Here is a 21357-nt window from a genome sequence, read left to right as displayed (position 1 = left end):
TCCCCTTAGGTTAAATGCCACCTCTTCTGAGATGTATCCCGGGCAGCCTCTAGTTCTCCCTCCCTGGTGCTGCAGGATTCCCTTCCTGTGCGTCCCTCTCTTTTCTACATTTATTCCAGAGTGTTCTGTCTAACTGGCCTGAACCCTCTGTGTTCTCTGAACTCCCTAAAAGCAAGAACCCTCTCTTGCTGATCGATGTCAGTTGACCAACACAGATGGGCACACAGTAGGTGGTCAGCTAACAATGGTGTGATGAACGAATGAATGAACGAATGCATGAATGAACGAACAAACAGACTAACTCTAGGAGAGCTATCAGCTACACCCCATCTCAGAAGAGTGAGGTCATGGCCGAGGGAACAGTGATCACGGTGGTTGCTCAGATGCACCCAGTCTAACCCCAGGCCCTTTGGAATGATGGATGATGTTATAAGATCTTTCTGTATCTCTGAACTTCACTGACCCCTACCTCCTTCTAAATCCCCGGTCTCGGTGCGCCCCAGCCCATCGTTTTAATGCATTCTGTTTCCTATAAACCACCGAGTGACTTCAAAAGCTCCAGGACAGAACCAGGGGACTCATCTCCTCTGTTTACTCCCCATCCTGCTCAAGGTTTATTATTTCATGTCACGAGGTTTCCTGTGAGTGTGTCTTTGCGAGGACGCTCCCACTGTGGTCTGAGAGTTCTGTATGCTAAGAGGTAATGTGAGAACACGGGCATGCGAGATGGGTCTTCAAGAGTCCTTGGGCTCTGCTGCCAAAACTCACTTTACGGTCACTCTTTACAGATTGTCCTGAACTTCACATCCATGGATTTGTTTAAAAGCCGCCTGTGCTGGTATGACTATGTGGAGGTCCGGGATGGTTACTGGAGAAAAGCCCCCCTGTTGGGTAAGTTGACTTTAGAAAGCCTTGGGAAAGGGGTGATGGGCTGTTCCATGGGATGCCATTAACATGTGGAAGGGCCCATCCCGCCAGCGGACACAGGGAGCTCACAAGGGTCGGTGTCGTTGTAAAACTCCGAGCACTCCATTTGTCAGCACGTGTTAAAAGCTTTTAAGACCGAGACTGCCCTTCAACCCGGCAATTCCACTTCTTGGAATGTATCCTAAGGAACCAATTAAGGAAGTGTGCAAAGTTCTAGCTTTGGAGATATTCACTGGAGCAGGAAAAGTGGAAAACAGTTTACATGTTCAACAGTAGGGGTTCGCTGAAAAAACTGGGATACAACTTTCCAGGGGAAAACTATCCAGCCACTAAAAATAAAGTTGGAGGTACCTACTTATTGATACAGAAAGGGGTTCCTGTATGTCATTACACAAAAAGGTGTTATGAAAGACAACATGAGGTTGACTTCCATTTTAATAAAAATACTATTATATGTATATTTTGAGGCTTTGCAAACTCAGGTGCCCTCAGAAATAAGGCGTATGTGAGGACCAGGGGGTTGGATAATAAACGAAGGAGTGGTGGGGAGTGTGGCCAAGCAAATATCCTGACCAGAATTACTCAAAACAACACTACTTAAAACATGTACAGGTTGGATTCCACTGGAAGAAAGCATTCTGTGATCTACAGTACAAATATCAAGTAGAATCATGAATATAAATAAATAACATATAGTGGTTATTTCAGAATGATGGAGTATTTTTTTTTTTTTTTTTTAGTTTATTCTGGGGGCGCCTGGGTGGCTAAGTCGGTTAGGCGTCTGATTCTTGACTTTGGTTCATGTCATGATCTCGGGGTCATGAGATCAAGCCCTACATCAGGCTCTGCCCTCAGTGTGGAGTCTGCTCAAGGATTCTCCCTCTCCCTCTGCACCTTTCTCCTGTACCCCGCATACTTTCTCTCTCTCTCTTAAGAATTTTTTAATTTTTTTTCCTGGTTTAGCTATATTTTTTAATTTTTCTACAATAAGCATGTACCCTTTCTGGTAGATGCACAGTGCATGAACTCATATGTGACAAGGGAGCTTGGACCTTTCCGCAAGAGGCAGTGGGCAGGTGGCACAAGGAGAAAAGTCCGTTCATTCAGGATTGGTCACCAATTTGCAATCTCCCATGGGTGACCTGAAAAGATGAAAGTATAGAGAATTAATGGCACAGTATCCTGGAAATGGACATAGGGACTCATTTGGCTAAAGAATAGCAATGGGGGAGCCAGAGAGGGATGTAGATTTATAAGGAGCCAGATGGAAGGGTTTTGGCTGTTAGTGGATTGTTCTCATTTTTAGAGCAATAGCAGGGTGGGCTTCCAGGTTGATAAATCTGAGCCTTCACTGAGGTCTTTGTCCCTGGCATATCCTCACATGGGCAGAAAAGCTGCTCTGGTTATTCTTTGACTGTCTGGCCTGGGAGTGAGCTGCTGTTGGGACAGCAGATGAAAGATGGAAACAGGAGGAGAGGGGGAGAGGTAACTGCGGGAGTTCCATAGGCAGACCACCCGTGCCTTCGAGTCAGATTATGGGTAGGTCAGAAGAGATTGGGACAGAGGGTCTGGGTGGCCCCGAGGGGGCCAGCAAATACTAAGCTCTGTCTGGCCACAGGGTGTCAGCCAGGTCAGCTTTCATTGGGAATATCACATAAGCCCCTTCTGTCCAGAAGACCATGAGTCTCAATTGCTAGAAGTCCAAACAGAAAGGAATCTGTGTGCACTGGTGCTCAAGAAAGCCGCCATGGCAGGCTCTGAGAGGGGGTACCAGGTTACCACCACCATCGGTGGCATCGGTGGGCTAGTTTGCCATCTAGGTAGGCAAGCCAAGCACAGACAGGAGCGTGCACGCTATAGGACAAAGGGGATTGGTTACCCGACGGCAGGGCGGCGGCTGCCTGCCCTGGATTTCCGCTTCCTGTCTCAGGCAAGCGGACACAGTGCATGCTCGCAGCCAGGAGGAGGCGCGGCCTCCGAGGTAGTCCTGACTGGGTGTGGCAAAAAGACTGAGGGCTGTGTTCTAGGTTAGCAGAGGTTCCTGAACCTGGTTCCTGAACCTGAGTCAGCTGGGAGTATTTCTGTGAATACAGATCCCTGGGAGACCACCGCACCAGAATCCCCATGAGCTGGGTCAGGGAGTGATCCTGCTTCCCCGTAAATGTAGGTGCATGGGGACCTGTTTAGCACCACATAGAAAGGGGACCGCAGGGGTGCTCATCAAACAACCGCAGGTGGTTACCTTTGAGAAAGGAGAGGAGGCACAGGTAGTCGGCAGCTTGGTGGTTTGGTTCGTATACTTTTGGATCATTCTACATTTTTTACAAGAATGCAGGTAGTATTTTCTAATTAAACTAATACAAGGGGTTGTATGGGGTGGGGGAGTTTCCATGACAGCACGGAATCATGAACCCCTCGACAAGGCAGGGATCACAGAGTCCCTAAGCCCACACCTTCACCAGGAAAGTGAAGAGTCCACACTCTTCGAACTTGGACCAACTCGCTAAGTCTGCACAGCCAGTTAGGGGCTGAGATCAGACCAGAACTGCGATGGCCTCGTCATGAGGAGTGGGGACTGCTGCCTCTGAGAAGGGTATCCCAGTAGTAGGATGGTCAGATAAAATGCATGATTCACTGTTTATCTGAAATTCCAATGCGACTGGCCTTCCCATATTTTGTTTGCAAAATCTGGCAACCCTAACGCCCCCCAGAGGAATGTGGTAGACTCAAAGGGCTCAGGGAAGGAAGCTCTCTGTTTCTGAGGTTCCCCAGAGAGGGCCAAGACACGCTCCTGAGAATGGGCACAGCCAGAGGCATTTCCAGGGATTCCCTTTTCTTGAACCTGAAACAAGAACTTTCTCACTGCAGATCCTGGCATTTCTGACTACACTTCCATTGATGAGATGGGGCTTTTGCCATTCGTTGTTGTTGGTGATGGTTTGCTTTGTTTGGGTTTTGTGTGGGGGTTTTGGGGGGCTCATATTTTACACACTTTTGCAGTGTGTGTGTGTGTGTGTGTGTGTGTGTGTGTCCGCGTGCCGCAGCCAAGGCATGGCCCAGCGCCTGTAACCGTCATTCTTCGTTTGCGGGAATTCTCCTTTGCCAACGACTTGGCCCTGCTCTGATGTTTCCAAATGCAGTTGTTAGTGCACTTTTGTGTTTGGAACAAGTGCATTGTGTGGGCCGAGCTGGTCCCTGGGAGGGGTCAGTGCCATGAAATCTGCTGGGAGGAGGCAGGTCAATGCCCCTTTGGCAGGAGGGAGAGCGGATTAGGGCGGATTGTGAAAGTATGCATCTTGCTCTGAAAAACTGTGCATTGCATATTTTCCCAGGGTAGTGTGTGAAAATGCAGGCATAATGGACGCATAACTTTTTATGAATGAACCCTTTATGACTCCCCGCGGAGTCCACTTGTAGTGTCCTCATCTGCATTTCCTCTTCTTGATATCCTTATTAAACTCCTCCTCCAAAGCCAGGAACCAGAATCAGTTCGGGGATTTGCCACCTTTTCTCTAGTCCAGCTTCTGCCCAGCCTGTTCGTTCTCTTGGAAGGGGGCTGTTTGGGACCCACTTTTTCACAAAGTGATTAAAGAGAAGTGTAAGTAGAATGAGAATAGTTCACCGTTGGTTAAAGGTATCACATTGGTTTTTCAGATTCAGGGGTCGCTCATGAGATTGCACCTGAAGTGGGGAGGAATAAGGGTGGCCTACAGAGAGAATTTACCAGTAATCTTAAATACTGTCATGTTAATTGGATTCCCCTCCCTTATTTCTGGTGGAGGAATTACTCAAACAATGCACTCTTGTATACAGAACTGTCTTTGAGCACTCTGTACCACCACAGTACACACAAAGCCCCTCTCCCCACTTTCCCCTGAAGTGGGGAGGGAAGTTCAGAAAGGCCAGGCTGGCCGATCAGTGTCGTGTGGCCTCACTACTGGGGCTCCCTGGGCCGGGGGCCGTCTCCCAAGTGAGCAGGAACGTTGGTGGGAGTCAAACAGCCAAGGCTGGCATCGCCACAAGCTTGCTGTATGGGTGGAGGCTTTGACCTTCATTCCTGTCTGTGTCCAAACGGGGAATGATGTGTACATTCCCAGAGACCAGATTTCCTGTCTATTCATCCAAAAGCAGACTGTGTCCAGAATTGCACCTCGAATACTGAAGTTTCCTTTTGATGATGGTGGGAGTGGTGATAAATTAGGGGGTGAAATTGATGGTGAAGGTCAAGATCCCAGACTGCTGAGGTTCAAATCCTGCTTCACTTACAACTTAGACTGTAACTCAAAGTGAATGCAGCTCAACTCAAATTCTACAATCCTTGGTTTTCTCATAACCTAGATTATGGATAGTACCTAATTTGGGGGTAGCAGAATGCAGTTACATAATCTATGTAGGGTACCTAGGACAATGTCAAGCTCAAAAGCAAAAGGCTTTCCTTAGAACTATTATGGTGGAGATGGGAGTGTTGAGAAAATAGGGGACAAAATAGAAGGTTTTAGTTAAGAATTACACAGCGATTGGGGGAGAGAAGTTACTTAGAAATAATCTGTAATTTATCCCAGCCAGTCTGGGTTTGCCAAGGCAGTAACTCCTCCCTCCTCCAGAGCAGTGAGCGGACCAGGGTTGTCCTGTGGCCTGGCGGTGGTGGGTGGTTCGTCTCATCTGGTTGGGTTCTTAGGCAGCAAGGCAGGCATGGGAAGTCCCTCTGTTTTTTGCAAACAGTCTCCAGTGGCCGTGACAGCTGGGGTTTTAAAAGGAGAAATTTGGACTTGAAACTCAGTTTGGCTAAGAAGGAATTCCTTTGGTGATCCCACGTTGTTGAACGGCTGTTCAGCAAGCCTCTCTCCTCACTGGTAAGCAGTACTTCCCCATGTTTCTGTGGTGTTTTCCAAGAATTAATTGACACTAATTGGCCATGCCGGAGTAACCATTATGGAAAATGTATGGGCTTCTGATGGATTGTTCCTTGCCAAAATCTTGGCAGAAGTTTCAGCTCATCTCACTTAATGTTAAGCTCACCAGAGCCAGAGAGCTGCAGGTGGCCAGAATCGGAAGGAAGCAGAAGGAGATTAGCAGCTTCTACCTCACATCTCCGCAAAGAAAGTATCCACAGTTGGCCATCAGGAAATGGCCACAGTGGCCTTTATTCCTCCCTGAACCTCACTCCTCCTATTTCTTAGACGGGAAAGGAGAATTATAACTTCAAGTGGTGTTGGCGATAAAGGAGTGCCCACCAAATAACGGTTGAATAGACATAAGAAACATTGAGATATGAGTCACATATAATACAACTCACTGTCTAAAGTATTCAGGTCAATGGTTTTTCGTATGTTCAGGGTTGTGCAACCAGCCATCATCATAGTCAGTTTCAGAACATCTTCATCACCCCAAAAGAAAACACATCCCTACTCATCAAGAGTCCCTCCCGATTTCCCCAACATTAAATGGATTTTTGAGTGACTTCATAGTCAGTGCTTGAGAGAACCATGACCACCAGTCCAAGTAGACCTTGACTGGTCTGTGTTGTGAACTGATCAGTACAGCTCAGCTCATGTCCACCCCACCCCCATTCCTATCCTGCCATGGCTGCCATCTTTTTTTTAATTAATTTTTTATTTTTTATTAACATATAATGTATTATTTGCCCCAGCAGTACAGGTCTGTGAATTGCCAGGTTTACACACTTCACAGCACTCACCATATCACATAACCTCCCCAGTGTCCATAACCCAACCACGTTCTCCCTACCTACCTCCCCCCAGCAACCCTCAGTTTGTTTTGTGAGATTAAGAGTCCCTTATGGTTTGTCTCCTTCCCGATCCCATTTTGTTTCATTTTTTCCTTCCCTACCCACCAAACCCCCCACGTTGCCTCTCAAATTCTTCATGTCAGGGAGATCATATGATAATTGTCCTTCTCTGATTGACTTATTTTGCTTAGCATAATACCCTCTAGTTCCATCCAGGTCGTTGCAAATGGCAAGATTTCATTTCTTTTTATGGCTGTATAGTTTTCCATTGTATATGTATACCACATCTTCTTTATCCATTCATCTGTTGATGGACATCTAGGTTCTTTCTATAGTTTGGCTATTGTGGACATTGCTGCTGTAAACATTCGGGTGCATGTGCCCCTTTGGATCACTACATTTGTATCTTTAGGGTAAATACCCAGTAGCGTGATTGCAGGGTCATAGGGTAGCTCTATTTTCAACTTTTTGAGGAACCTCCATGCTGTTTTCCAGAGTGGCTGCATCAGCTTGCATTCCCACCAACAGTATAGGAGGGTTCCCCTTTCTCCACATTCTCACCAACACTTGTTGTTTCCTGACTTGTTAATTTTAACCATTCTGACTGGTGTGAGGTGGTATCTCATTGTGTTTTTGTTTTGTTTTGTTTTAAGATTTTATTTATTTACTTGACAGACAGAGATCACAAGTAGGCAGAGAGGCAGGCAGAGAGAAGGGGGGAAGCAGGGTCCCTGCTGAGCAGAGAGCCCAATGCGGGGCTCGATCCCAGGACCCCGAGATCACAACCCGAGCCGAAGGCAGAGGCTTAACCCACTGAGCCACCCAGGCGCCCCTCATTGTGGTTTTGATTTGTATTTCCCTGATGCCGAGTGATGTGGAGCACTTTTTCATGTGTCTGTTGGCCATCTGGATGTCTTCTTCGCAGAAATGTCTGTTCATGTCCTCTGCCCATTTCTTGATTGGATTATTTGTTCTTTGGGTGTTGAGTTTGGTAAGTTCTTTATAGATTTTGGATACTAGCCTTTATCTGATATATCATTTGCAAATATCTTCTCCCATTCTGTCAGTTGCCTCTTTGTTTTGTTGACTGTTTCCTTTGCTGTGCAAAAGCTTTTGGTCTTGATGAAGTCCCAATAGTTCATTTTTGCCCTTGCTTCCCTTGCCTTTGGCAAGGTTTTTAGGGAGAAGTTGCTGTGGTTGAGGTCGAAGAGGTTGCTGCATGGCTGCCATCTTTAGATGGCATTAGGAATTATAGGGTCAAGGATTTCTATACACCAGGAAAGGCATGACCTTTGGCCTCGTCCTCTGTAGAAGATCCAAATTTCAGACTTAGACCCAAGTGTCTAAGGAATATATGTTTATTTCTGTTTTTTTTTTCAATAACAGAATTTCAACAGCAATTATGCTGTTAATAAAACAGCAATTATATACCTTTCTGTCAAGTAGTGGGAAGTTAACTTCAATTAGATTGTGTTTTCTTCCTTCCACGTGGGGGTCCGATAAGGGATTTACTTTGTCCCAAGGCATGGTGGCAGGGGAGGCGTCCATTTTGCCATCCCAGCTGGCTTTATGGTGTGTCCTCCTGCCTGGTCTCCAGCCCTCTGTCTGAGCAAAGAATCATAAGTGGCTGCTGAGCCTCCTTCTTATCTCAACTCTAGGCCAGTTTAGATCAGTGCCAGGTCCACATCTTCCTAGAAGACATACAGTGGGTGATGTCCTGTGGCTCCGCACACCCTCTGGACTATGGGAAAGTCACCTCCATACCCCTCTGCCTGAAGGACTCTGCATGCCTGTCTCCCACCTAATGTCTGGATGAATGTGTCGATGCTTCTATTCTGACCCCAGGTGGGACATGGGGATCTAAGGTCTTGTTGCCCCTCCAGGCTCTGCCCAGGAAGTGGGGGCACAGTTCTGTCCTTCTCCCAGATCCTTTTTAAATTTTTATTTATTTTTATTATTTTTAAAAGATTTTATTTAAATTCAAGTTAGTTAACATATAATACATTATTAGTTTCAGGAGGAGAATTTAGTGATTCATCAGTGGCATACAACACCCAGTGCTCATTCCATCAGTTACCCTCCTTAAGGCCCATCATCCAGTTACCCCATCCCCCTATCCACCTCCCCTCCAGCAACCCTCAGGTTATTCCCTACGGTTAAGAGTCTCTTAGTGTTTCCCTCCCTCTCTGTTTTTATCTTCCCTTCCCCAATATTCATCTGTTTTGTTTCTTAAGTTCCACATGTGAGTGAAATCATATGGTATTTGTCTTTCTCTGATTTATTTTGCTCAGCATAATACCCTTCAGTTCCATCCACATTATTGCAAATGGAAAGATTTCTTTTTTTTTTTAAGATTTTTTATTTTTATTTATTTGACAGACAGAGATCACAAGTAGGCCTCTCTAGGCAGGCAGAGAGAGAGAGGGAAGCAGGCTCCCTGCTGAGCAGAGAGCCCAATGCGGGGCTTGATCCCAGGACCCTGGGACCATGACCTGAGCCGAAGGCAGAGGCCCTAACCCACTGAGCCACCCAGGTGCCCCAGATTTCTTTCTTTTTGATGGCTGTGCGATATATATATGTGTGTGTGTGTATCTTCTTTATATATATATTTATACATGTATATTATATATTATTATATTATTATATATTATATTATTATATATTATATATAAATATATATATATATATATTTATATTTATACAGCTTCTTTATTCATTGATCTGTCAGTGGACATCTGGGCTCTTTCCATAGTTTGGCTATTGTAGACATTGATGTTATAAACATTGGGGTGCAGGTGCCCCTTCAAATCATTATTTTTGTATCCTTTGTATAAATATCCAGTACTGTGATTGCTGGGTCATAGGGTAGCTCTATTTTCAACTTTTTGAGGAATCTCCGTACTGTTTTCCAGAGTGGCTGCACCAGTTAGCATTCCCACCAATGGCGTAAGAGGGTTCCCCATTCTCCACATCACTGCTAACATCTGTTATTTCCTGAGTGGTTAATTTTAGCCATTCTGACTGCTGTGAGGTGGTGTCTCACTGTGGTTTTGATTTGTATTTCCCTGATGCTTTGTGATGTTGAGCATTTTTTCACGTGTCTGTTGGTCATTTGTATGTCTTCTTTGGAGAAATGTCTGTTCATGTCTTCTGCCCATTTCTTGACTGGATTGTTTGGTTTTTTTGGGGGGGGTGTCGAGTTTGATAAGTTCTTTATAGATTTTTGGATACTAGCCCTTTATCTGATGTGCCATTTGCAGATATCTTCTTCCATTCTGTATGTTGCCTTTTAGTTTTATTGATTTTTTTCCTTTGCTGTGCAGAAGTTTTTTATCTTGATGAAGTCCCAGTAGTTCATTTTTGCTTTTGTGTCCTTCTCACAGATCTTTAAACCCACTTGGGGTCTCTATCATCCTTTTCCATCAAGGGTCTTAGCTCAGGGTGGGACGGTGTATGGGGTCCTTCTAGAAGGTCCATCATCCCTTCTCTAATCCTCTCTTTCTGGTTCCTGCACTCATTCGTCCTAGCAATCTTTCTAAGACTACAAGGGTGAAAATGGAAAATGTGCTCTTCCTCACTGAGTGTTCTTCCAAAACTTTGTGATTGTAACTAGGCTTATGAAATTCAAGAGCCTACAAGATTTGATTTTTTAAATCATATGTTCTCTGGCATCCCTTTTCTGAGGCAAGAGAAGCAGAATGTCTTCCCAAAGGCATGCCGCCCGCAGAAGAAGGGCATGTATGTAGTAAGAAATACCGAGGGGGTGAACGTCCATCGCTGTCTCAGACCATTACCCACCACACCTGTACCAGACCCATATGGCAGAGGAGGGGGTGTCTGGGCTACACTCTGAGTTTTTCGATTGACTGGTGTCTGGAATCCTCTAGAAGTCGGTCCTTTATTCCTCTTTGCGTGACAGGGTGAATTGCCACAGCCAAGGCTCCTGCTCACAGGGTGCCACATTGAAGAAACGCCGCTCCCTCTCTCTGTAATGAGTTTCTCGCTGTCTGCCGGCAGCCTGACCTGTCTTTTCCGTTCCCAGGTAGGTTTTGTGGCAATAAAGTCCCGGAGCCCCTCACCTCCACAGACAGCCGGCTCTGGGTGGAGTTCCGGAGCAGCAGCAGCATCTTGGGCAAGGGTTTCTTCGCGGTGTACGAAGGTTGGTTCATGACGAGAGAAACCCACAGGGGAGCTTTGGCTGTGCTCTGACCTTCCCCTGCAGCCCCCATCCCTCTTGCACCCAGGCCTGCATGGCAGCTGCTAGAGCCCCGGGGGTCGGGGCACCCACCACAGGGTCTGGGCCGAGGTGTCCCCCCGGGGCCCCTTCCTCCACACGCTGGAAGCAGAGAGGGCAGCTGTGCCTCCTTCAGAACAGGTGTCATCATCTACCTGTCACCACCCCGCTGAACCCCATTTCAGTGCAGCTGGGGGGCCCATCCGGGGTAGCGAACCCAAGGACATGAAAGCAACCTCTGAATCTGTGCGAGCCCAAGCAAAGGACCCAACCACTCTGGGCCTCTGTTCAGAAAAGATCAGGATATTTACAACCGCATTTCTTGAAAGGGCCTCCGAGGCCACCATGGGGTTGAGTTGAGGAAACAAATAGGTCTGGGCTCTAGGCAGCTGCCACCAGGGCATTTCTGCTAAAGTTCATTCCACATATTGGGTAAATTGTAATTATGGAGAGGCCAAGGTTTTGTTTCTATAAATGAAATAACATGTGTGTGTGTGTGTGTGTGTGTGTGTGTGTGTGTGTGTGTGTCCCTCTGTGTCAGTGGTCCCCTAGCCTCTACATTAGAATCCCTCGGGGAACTCAGACATCATTGTTACTTGGAGCTCCCCCAGACCTCCTTGCGTCAGAACTTCTAGGGATGCAGCCCCTGCTTCCACAGCTCAGACCATTTCCCAGGTGATCGTGATGCACAGCAAAGATGGGGAACCACTGCCTTACATGGTTATTTTCTCTATATGGAAAAAAGTCCCGAGTTGCCAACAGATCAAATTGTGCCTTTCCGGAGGCACAGTGCCCGTTAGGTGGAGATGAAAATGTTGCCACGTGGAGCCACCTAGTGGTGATCCGTGTGGTCACTCATTTCCTTCCCAAGGTCTGACCAGGGACCCCATTCATCCTCTCCTGGCTCTCTTCCTAAAGCTACGTGTGGGGGAGACATTAACAAAGACGCTGGTCAGATTCAATCTCCCAACTACCCCGATGACTACAGACCTTCCAAGGAATGTGTTTGGAGGATTACGGTTTCAGAAGGGTTTCACGTGGGACTTACCTTCCAAGCTTTTGAGGTGAGTACCGCTCGGATTTTCCCAAGGATGAAGTAACTGTCAACTTCTTCTAGACGCTCTCTGCTCCATAAAGATGGGTTTCCAGGGAGCCTGGGTGGCTCAGTGGGTTAAGCCGCTGCCTTCGGCTCAGGTCATGATCTCAGGGTCCTGGGATCGAGTCCCGCATCGGGCTCTCTGCTCAGCAGGGAGCCTGCTTCCCTCTCTCTCTCTCTCTCTCTCTCTGCCTGCCTCTCTGCCTGCTTGTGATCTCTCTCTGTCAAATAAATAAATAAATAAAATCTTTAAAAAAAAATGGGTTTCCATTGAGTGGGTTGCAAACAAGAACCTGAGAGACCATTTCAAGCTCATGGACATTTGGCTTCAACATCTTTGCAAACTTCGAAATTGCATCCGCCTCCTTTCCAACAGCCATCCAGGGGTGGGGGGGCGGTTATGAAGGTCTAGGAGCAGATCTCAGGAAGTTGAATAGAACCGGTCCTCCGTGTGTATCGTCTCTTAGTCCGCACAGTTTGGTTCTCCCTGGGCTTCCACAAGTAAGAGACAGCTTGGAGAGCCCAGGACACACTTGGGTCCCTCTGCCTCCTGATTAGATCTTTGAGAGTGTTGCTTAGGTTCCCTTCTCACATAAAAAAGCCTTAAAGCCAGACCATCCGTCACCTTCCACGTTGCCTCTGTTTCTCTGTTTAGATCGAAAGGCATGACAGCTGCGCCTACGACTACCTGGAGATCCGCGACGGCCCCACGGAGGAGAGCGCTCTGATTGGCCATTTTTGTGGCTATGAGAAGCCGGAAGATGTGAGATCGAGCTCCCACAGAATGTGGATGAAGTTTGTGTCCGACGGCTCTATCAATAAAGCGGGCTTTGCAGCCAATTTTTTCAAGGGTATGAATTAGCAGCTTGTTTCCGTTTTTAGTCACAGGAAGAGGTATTGCCCCCCTGGCTTAAGAATCACAAAACCCATATGGAACCTTAGCACAAACAAGGCTCCCTGCAGGGAGAAGGCAGTGACCCATTTTCAAGCTGCCTCTTACCGAGTTCACCACTGATTCATGAGCAGGCATGGCCTGGGTGGCTACAGGGCAGAAAGTTCTGCCACTGTGGCTGGAAACTAGATTTAATAAGTTTACCCCTAGTAAACCTCAGGGAAACTGAGTGTTGATAATAAATATTCATATAGTCACTCTTGTTAATTGAGCACCTACTGTGTGTCAGAAACTGCAAGGTGCTTGGTGGACATGATGTCACTTAATTCCCAAAATAACCCTTTGAGTTGGGTTTGGATCACGTTTGATTAGGATTGAGAAGGGTTGCTTGGGGGTCACTCACATCATTAAGTGGCAGGTCAAGAAGCCCAGTGCAGTCTGATTCCTGAGCCCAAACCCCTTCGGCAGTGTTGCCTTGCAGTCCCTGATGTAGGCCCGAGAGGCAGCCTCCCTCCTCAGCTGCTGATGTAGCAGGCCCCGGTGTACAAACCTCCCCTTGAGTGGGGAGGAGAGTGAGGGGTTCAGGGAGCAAATTTCCATGTGGTCTTGGGGACCTGCTGTGTTGCAGAGTCTTGATGAAAGTGACCCAGAATGGCATGGGAAGCACAGCGTGCCTGGTCCCTGCAGAAGGGGCTTCTCGGGACTCCTCTGTTGGGGACAGGTCTTCCTTCCCGGCTCTCTGGGCCCTGGAAGCCCCTCAGACCACATTGTAAAAGGGGGGCCCAGGTATTCCCCAGCACACTGTGATCGGGTGCCTGGTGGCACACTAGCAGCCACTGAATAGTGTTATCTAAGCCACCTCTGAGCTCTGTGGCTCAGTAGCACCACTCACCTCTGGGAAGAAGCCGCTTTCCCCTCCTTCCCTCCTCTCCAGGAACTCTTGGCTGTGCCAGTCCAGAAATCCTGGTCCCTCTCTTACTCCCACTCTCCGCATCTGCCCCCTCTTTAGCCCTTTATCCCAGGTTCTACGTAAGTGCATGGGTGTCAGAGGAACCCATCTGGAGTCGTGTGGGCCTGAGCAGCTCTTGGTCCTTACTGAAGCTCCAGGTTTGCTCTCTGTGAAACAAGGGGAAGCAATCTGCCCATTTTACCTAACCCATTGTGAAGCCCCCCAAAGTGATGGCTGCGGGGACATTTTCCAAGCTGAAAAGGGCCCCACAGATGTGTGGGGCATCTTCTTTCGTCTCGAGGCATCTGGGAGAGCGAAACCCAAGCAGAAACGGAACAAGAATCATAAGGCTGTGGATAACTGGAGGAGAAAATGTGGTCCCTTCCTTCCCAAGCAAAGAAGCCAGGCTGCAACAGGTCTGCTTGTGGTTGAGATGCCCGGAAAGTTAGTCTGTGCGACCCGCCCCACCCCCCGCCCCAGCCTAGCAGCAGGGGCCTAGTGACCTAGCAGCAGCGACGCTTGCTGGGTGGCCTGAAGCAAGTGACCCGAAGTCTCTGAACCCCAAATCGTCCGCTTCTAGAAATGACATACAAGGCTATTGTAGAGCTGTTGGGAGAAAAGGAAACCATGTAGGCAAATGCACATTGTCTAATGGTTAGTCCCAGGAACTGTCTTTGCTAAAGAAGGAGACTTTGAGGTGGTTATTGTTACCTTTGGCAAAAAGGAAGTGACAATTTTTTCTTGCGGTCACCCTGTATCAGTTTCTTGTTGCTGCTGTAACAAGTTACCACCATCGTGGAGGCTTAGAACAACACAACTTTCTCGTCTTCCAGTTCTGGAGGTCAGATTTCCTTGCCTCTTCCTGCATCTAGAGGAGGCATCCGCATTTCTTGGCTTGGGTGCCCCTCCGTCTTCAAGCCAGGGCTGGCCGGTTGAGTCTGTCTCCTGCAGTGTCACACACCTCTGTTTCCACGGCTGCACCTCTCTCTCTCTCTGCCCCTCCCTCTCTGTCCTCCTCCCTCTCTCAGTCATAAGGACCAGTGAGCTGACACTGGGCCCACCCCCAAATCCCAGGATAATCTATGTCAAGATCCTTGATTTAATCAAATTTGTGAAGTCCTTTTTGCCGAGTAAGCTCACGGATTCACAGGTTCCGGGGACTAGAATGTGGACGGCTGCCGGAGGCCTGATTTTGCTTAGCACGCGTCATGAATGATTAGAAGGATTTATTCTAATTCTGTCCCTCTCCTCTAACGTCCACCCTCCGCTCTGTCAAATTAGGTGTTGCGGAGTTAGTAATCCGGTGGCACCGACCCACCCACACCTCATTCCTGGTGCTGCTGCTAATCTGCAGTGCATGGTTTTGAGAGGACTGGCTAACGCTGGAGATAAGGGCAACCAGATTAAAAAAAAAAAAAAGGATGCCCCGTTAAATTTGAACTTAAAATGAAGAATGATCTTTTAGTATAAGCATGTCCCAAATATTGCACACGTGGCTAAGAAATGATAAGACACATTCATCTTAAATTCAAATGTAGTCAAGCCTGTTGGGTGTCTTTGTGGCAACCCTACCAGCGAGGCCGCAGTCAGGCACACGTCCCTCAGGGTAGCTACGCTGGCGTGCAAGGCGCTGAGTCAGCTTCCTCTGGGTACCCACGAGACTCAGCTGCCTTTGCAGGTTGGAAGATCCCTCCTCCTCCCTCCGCCACAGTCAGCATTCATTCAGCGGTCATCAAGCCATGCATCAGGTGCTGTGCTAGGCGCTGGGGACACAGAGGAAAGCACAGTCCTTGTCCTCGAGAGCTCAGGCCAGTGAAAGAGGACTACAGGCAAACGGCGGTGGCCTGGCTGCAGACATGCGACCTCAGAGGCCTTCAGCCTGGGGGCGGGGCCGCCGTGCCCAGCCTCGGACTCCAAGGGCATTTCAATTCTCAACTTGCAAACTTCTCCTTAGATGCCTATGAAGGCATTACCCAAGGCTCATCTACACTAACTTAATGCACAGGCCTGGCTTGACGTCCCTTTTATGTTAGTGAGCTTGACCCTGAATCCTAAAAGAGGAACCAGGACTGGTGGAAGCTTTGGGGGACCTCTTAGAGGGGAGAGAAAGGACTGTATTGAGTGTGCCAGAAACCACGTGAGTGATCTCACGTTCTCTTCAGAACAGCCCCGTGGTCGGCATTAGTATTATCCCGCCTTTGACAGTTGAGGAAATGGAAGTTCTGAGGGGGCAGAGCAGAAACAGAGCCCGGATCTGAAGGGTCCCCCAGTGCCTTCTTCCCAAGAGAGACCTGCCGTCACAGGCAAGTCAAGTGCGGGGGGGGGGGTGGTTGAATTTCTCCTTAGTGTTTGTGCTTTGATTCTGACCCTGGTCGCCTTTCTGCCCTCCGGACACCATGGAAACATGGGGAAAAGGGCCTTGGACGTAGCACCCCAGGTTTGGATTTTTGTCCTGCCTTCATCCCTCACAGGTGTCTGCGGTCATTTTCCTTTCGGAGACTGGGTCGTACCCGCTCCATGCTCCACCGTGCTCCCAGTGCCTGGCCCGTGCCGGGCTCAGTAGGTACTCCCTGCGCCGGGAATGAATACATGAAAGAGTAAATGAAGCTCAGGTTCCTCACTTGTGGGTTGTGCTTCCTGCTGATTTCTCTGCCTCCTTTTCCGGGTTCCCAGGAGGAGGAATGAGGCGAGACCACACTTTAGAGCAGTGCTGTCCCGCAGAAATAGGAGGCGTCACAAAGGTGATCCCCCGATGTCATTTCCAACTGTCTAGCAGCCACCCTTCCCCCTCCCCACCAAAAGAAACAGGTGCAATTATTTGAATGTATCTTATTTAACCCAATATATCAATTTTATGATCATTTACCATCACACACAAGACTGTCGTTTTAATAGTAATTCATATACACAACCTTAGTGGCATATTTTATGGGCTTCTTCATTCTACGTCTTGGAAATCTGGTGCCTTTTTACATTGCCAGTGCACCTGAAATTGGACAAGCTGCATTGCGAGTGCTGGACAGCCACATGGGCTGAGGGCGACCACGTTGGTCAGTACAGGCCTCAGGACTGGACACAGCCAGCTTCCTCTGCCCAGTCTTTTTCCGGAAAAGCCATCGGTAGGCTGTCCTGGGAACACACAGTGCCCAGGGCGTGTGTCAGGACTTCTCCCATGAAAGAAACTGGAAGAGGAACCACAAAGTCCACGCAGAAGAGTTGGACCAAGTGAAAGAAAGTCTTGCCTTGGTGCCAGTTGGCAGGAGGCTCTGCCCGGAGCCCAGCTGGCGCATGGCACTGGCCACCGTGCCAGTTGGCCTCCACACGCCCCTCCCGGTGCCAGATGGCAGTCTCTCTCAGAGCCCGCTGGCCTGGCAGCCGGCAGAGCTCAACTCCGCTTACTTTAGGAGATGGCGGCATTCGAGGGTTGGCCATTTTGGTCGCATGATTTCCACACTGACCCCCACACTCCTCTGTCCCAGTGCCAGCGGACCCCCATGGGGGGTTGATAAGGGGGACCGGCTTCCTTCAGGTGTTTCTTCAAAAGCTTAGGGATGTGTCCTGCCTTCTCATTCCTTAACTCTCTCTCTCTGCAAACAATTGTTGCCATCTTACCCGAGCCATCTCATTATCTAAACACGGAATGGTTCTTTTTTTTACTAATACCACTTGAAGAAGGCAGAGAAGACAGAGCTATGACGCGGTAAGACTGAGCCCTACCTTTCTGCTTTTTCTCCTACCCCTCACCATCTCCCAGATTTTTCTAGGAGGCTTGGCCTTGACCATTGTGGCCCAGAGCAAGCATGAATCTGTGGGCTTGGAACAGATGCCGCTTCATCACAGTGTGGAGGTGATTCCAAGGATACCCAGGCTCCCACTGAGAGCAGGGCCCCTGGTACACTTCCACGCCATCCATCCAAGTTGAAGTAGGGTTGAAAATGGCCAAACATGCGACTGCTTTTGCTGGGGGAAGCTCAGATGTGACTCTACAGCTTTCGCCCACCTTCCTGGGGCAAACAAACATCCTACCCTTCTAGTTCCCTGGAGGAACTATATTCCCATTGCCTTAGTCCCAAAACCAATCTACCATCCTCTCTCCCCGCACATGGGTTAAGATGGCCCCTAGACACTTGTTCATCTGTGGTCTTCCCTTTCTTACCTATGACAATCGTGTGTCCTTCCCATAGCCATATCGCCTTCTGGCATCAGAGTCTCCCTCTGGCCCCTGACTTGATCCGTGTTTATCTTGGTGTATTTTGATGGGCTTTTCCCATCATTCTTTTCTACCCTCCCCCTGCACCCACCTGCCAGTTTCTTCACTCTGCTGTGCTGCCTTTCTGCCCATCTCTTTTTTTTCTCCACTGGCCCATCTTTGACACACTGTCCTTCTTTCTGTTTCTGCCTTGTCCCTTTCCCCTCCTCAGGCCTGTACTACTCTGCTCTCACCTGATTCAGGTATGCCCAGGTAACCCTATCCCTTTCACTGCCCTCATCATTGTGTCTCTCCACCCACCGGGATTTTGAAAGCAGCCCTACTGTTTTCTGTAGTGAGATCTGTTGTGTACTGGATGTCATTTTCAGCTCCGACCATGCTAAAAGCAGATACTATTCTAATTTTAAAGCAGGAAGAAGGCTCAGAGAGATTAAATCATCCAATCTGTTGGGGGCATGATCCAGTATGGATCCAACCGAGGTCTGTCTGGCTCACCCTAGAAGCCTGCACTCCCCATTTCTCCTTATTATTGATTCTCCCTCCTCCTATTCTTTCTAGCAAATGCCAAAGAAAGCACTTTGCCTCTTGTAAAGCAATAAGTAATCGGAGGATTGTTACTATTTTAGCATACTTCATATTTACATTTATTTGAGGCCATGGACAAGTTCAACCCCCTGCCTAGAGCATGTCTCCTACACTCAGTTCCCCTACTGGCCAGTTCATTTAAGCTTTGGCTGAGCCCAACAACACATCACTCTTAGAATCACCCAAGTTTACTGCCCACTGTGTGTCACGATGGGACATTCACACGCCGTTCTTTACCCAGTGAAGAGTGAGTAGGTAGACGATTGTGTTGTGCCCCATAGATGAGGAAGGCTGGAAGGAAACGGGTCTGTTTGAGTGGGGAAAGAGCAGTGCAGAGGGAGCCAGCCTGGTTGCAGGGTTTGCTTTTGCTGTAGGACCAGTGGGGTGGACATTGCAAGGGGCCAGAATTTTGAAAATTCACATTTCAAAGGATGAGAAATACTTTTGGAAAGCAGGGAGAGTCCTAGCTCTTAGTGATTTCAAGCAGGGTCTGCAAAGCCATCCATAAGAAATATTAATAAAAGGGTCATGGCATAAGGGTAGGACTGGGGGGTCTTTCCTGGACTTCACCAACTCTAAGATGTCCTGATTTCTCTCATTTTATGTGTAATGTGGGCTTTTGAAGATTTTGTGGCCAACCCTGTGCTCGCTGTATTCCTTCTGTGCTGTTAGGAACCAATGCCACCCCTTCCCTTTCTTCCTCCCACATCAGGCTTTTTTGGTTTTGTCTTATGTTGGAAGATACCTCAGGGTTTTGTTGTCCCTTTGCTCCGCTCTCTGGCTTGGTGAGGCCACAGTGTCTCCTCTCAAGGGTAGATGCACCCAAGCTTGGCAACTGAAAATGATTAGTTTCTCCTTTTATTTCTGATCCTCTTCTTGGAGATGCCCATGGCCCGGGTTTTTCTTTCCTCCAGGGATGCACGGACTGACATTTCCGGGCAGATTCTCCAGTGACCCGGGTTCCTTCTCCGGATGACTCTCCTGGCATCCCACCTGCTGTTTGCAATTGCCCCCAACATATCACTACGTACTTGTCAGCGCTGAATCCCGTCCAAGTCCCCTGCTAACTCAGTCTCACTGTGGCCCCTTCCTGTACTTTCTCCTGGGAGTTCTGGCTAACCTAAGAGCTCAGCATTTTCTGTAACCTTGAAGTTCTCCCTGAGCACACTGTTTCAGATTATTTCTAAAATACTAAATCACAAGTTCTGGTTCTATCTCTAGAAAATACTTCTACATCTTCATCTAGAAATGTGCCCCTTTGTTCTTACCCTTCGCTTAATGTCCCTACGAAATTCCATATTTGGGGAAAATCCCAGTTCCATGGCATTAAAACTGATGACGTTTTTGGTGTGGGATTTTTTAAAAATCACACTGTATTCCCTGACTGAACCCTTCAAAGAACAAAATCATCCAGGCCTGATCTCCTCCAGAGGGGCCCTGCTTCTGGCTAACAAGTTACTCTTCTGTTCTCAAGACCTCCGTGTTGGCTAGAGCTGCTTCTGGTTTCTGAGACATTGATGTGAGGCTCCTGGGGAGGGGGTCACCAAAAGCTGTTGTTGTTCTCAGAGGACATTTTCCGGGGACCCTGCAATGGGGAATGGGATGGGGAGCAGACCAGGCGGCTTGGTGACGATCTAGTCGGGTCCCCTTCCTCTCCAACAGAGGTGGACGAGTGTTCCTGGCCAGATCACGGCGGGTGTGAGCAGGGCTGTGTGAACACTCTGGGCAGCTACAAGTGCTCCTGTGATCCTGGCTATGAGCTGGCCGCCGACAAGAAGACGTGTGAAGGTTGGTGTTGGACCTGCAAGGCTAGAATGGGAAGGGGTCAGGGACAAGTCTCAGGAGACGTGGGGAGGTGAGGGGGCTGTGGGCTGGGGGCAAGCTGATGGGATCCATGGTGGGGGATGCCCCTGGCTCTTGGAAGGAAGAACAACCCCATCGAGTCACCAATGTGAGAGGGCTGCCCAGATTATAAGAATTCCACCCCAGACACGGCAGCCGGAGCCGTAGTCTAGTTTCTGCGGCCGTGAAACATTCACACGATTATTCAGATAAAAAATAAAAACAAAAGGAAAACTGCAGGCACTTTCAAGGGATGCAACTAATAGCCCATTTCACTCATTCCGTTTCTACGGGGATGGTATTCTGTCTCCCTTGCCCACCGGCGTGACGCTGCTTGCTCACAGAAGCAGGTGAGGTGCGTAGCTTCCTGCAAACATTCCTCAGTCACCTTTGGTCCAAGTCACTTGGTCCCCATCTCTGCCACTGAGTGACCGGTAAGCACAGAAGTATGGTCATCCTTTCACAAAGTGGCAAAGACTTGTCCTCAGCGTCATCCCTCCAGATCCTCCGTGGAAACAGACTAGAGGGAAAGATGCTGGATAAATCTGTTCAGGTTATCAAACTTTTTTTTATTTTTATTTTTATTGAAGAACAGCAGGGCTCATCGCTGCTTGGGGGAAATCGCAGTCACTTGGAACTAAAACCAAATGAATTTTCCTCTTGTTTCTCCCATGCAGTGGCCTGTGGTGGTTTTATTACCAAGCTGAACGGGACCATCACCAGCCCAGGGTGGCCGAAGGAGTACCCCACCAACAAGAACTGCGTCTGGCAGGTGGTGGCCCCTGCCCAGCACAGGATCTCCCTTCAGTTTGAAGTGTTTGAGCTGGAAGGCAATGATGTATGCTCCTGCGCTCTAGCTGACTGTGTCGGGCG

General features: G+C 48.5%; 1 protein-coding gene across 1 annotated transcript in view; it reads left to right on the top strand.

Annotated features, from left to right (window-relative positions):
- Positions 1 to 21357, top strand: part of LOC111145202 (tolloid like 2) — a 116249-nt gene that overhangs the window by 84602 nt on the left and 10290 nt on the right. Inside the window, exons 10-15 of the mRNA XM_022499930.1 lie at positions 789 to 891; positions 10719 to 10835; positions 11829 to 11974; positions 12662 to 12857; positions 20305 to 20430; positions 21162 to 21322. Of these exons, the coding sequence (XP_022355638.1) occupies positions 789 to 891; positions 10719 to 10835; positions 11829 to 11974; positions 12662 to 12857; positions 20305 to 20430; positions 21162 to 21322 (849 nt within the window). The remainder of the gene's footprint in view (positions 1 to 788; positions 892 to 10718; positions 10836 to 11828; positions 11975 to 12661; positions 12858 to 20304; positions 20431 to 21161; positions 21323 to 21357) is intronic.

This window comes from Enhydra lutris, unplaced genomic scaffold (genome assembly GCF_002288905.1).
Source record: "Enhydra lutris kenyoni isolate GAN:26980312 unplaced genomic scaffold, ASM228890v2 scaffoldscaffold12, whole genome shotgun sequence".
Taxonomy (NCBI): Eukaryota; Metazoa; Chordata; class Mammalia; order Carnivora; family Mustelidae; genus Enhydra; species Enhydra lutris.
Note: the sequence above shows the minus strand (reverse complement) of the source record. Positions and strands in the feature narration are given on the sequence as shown.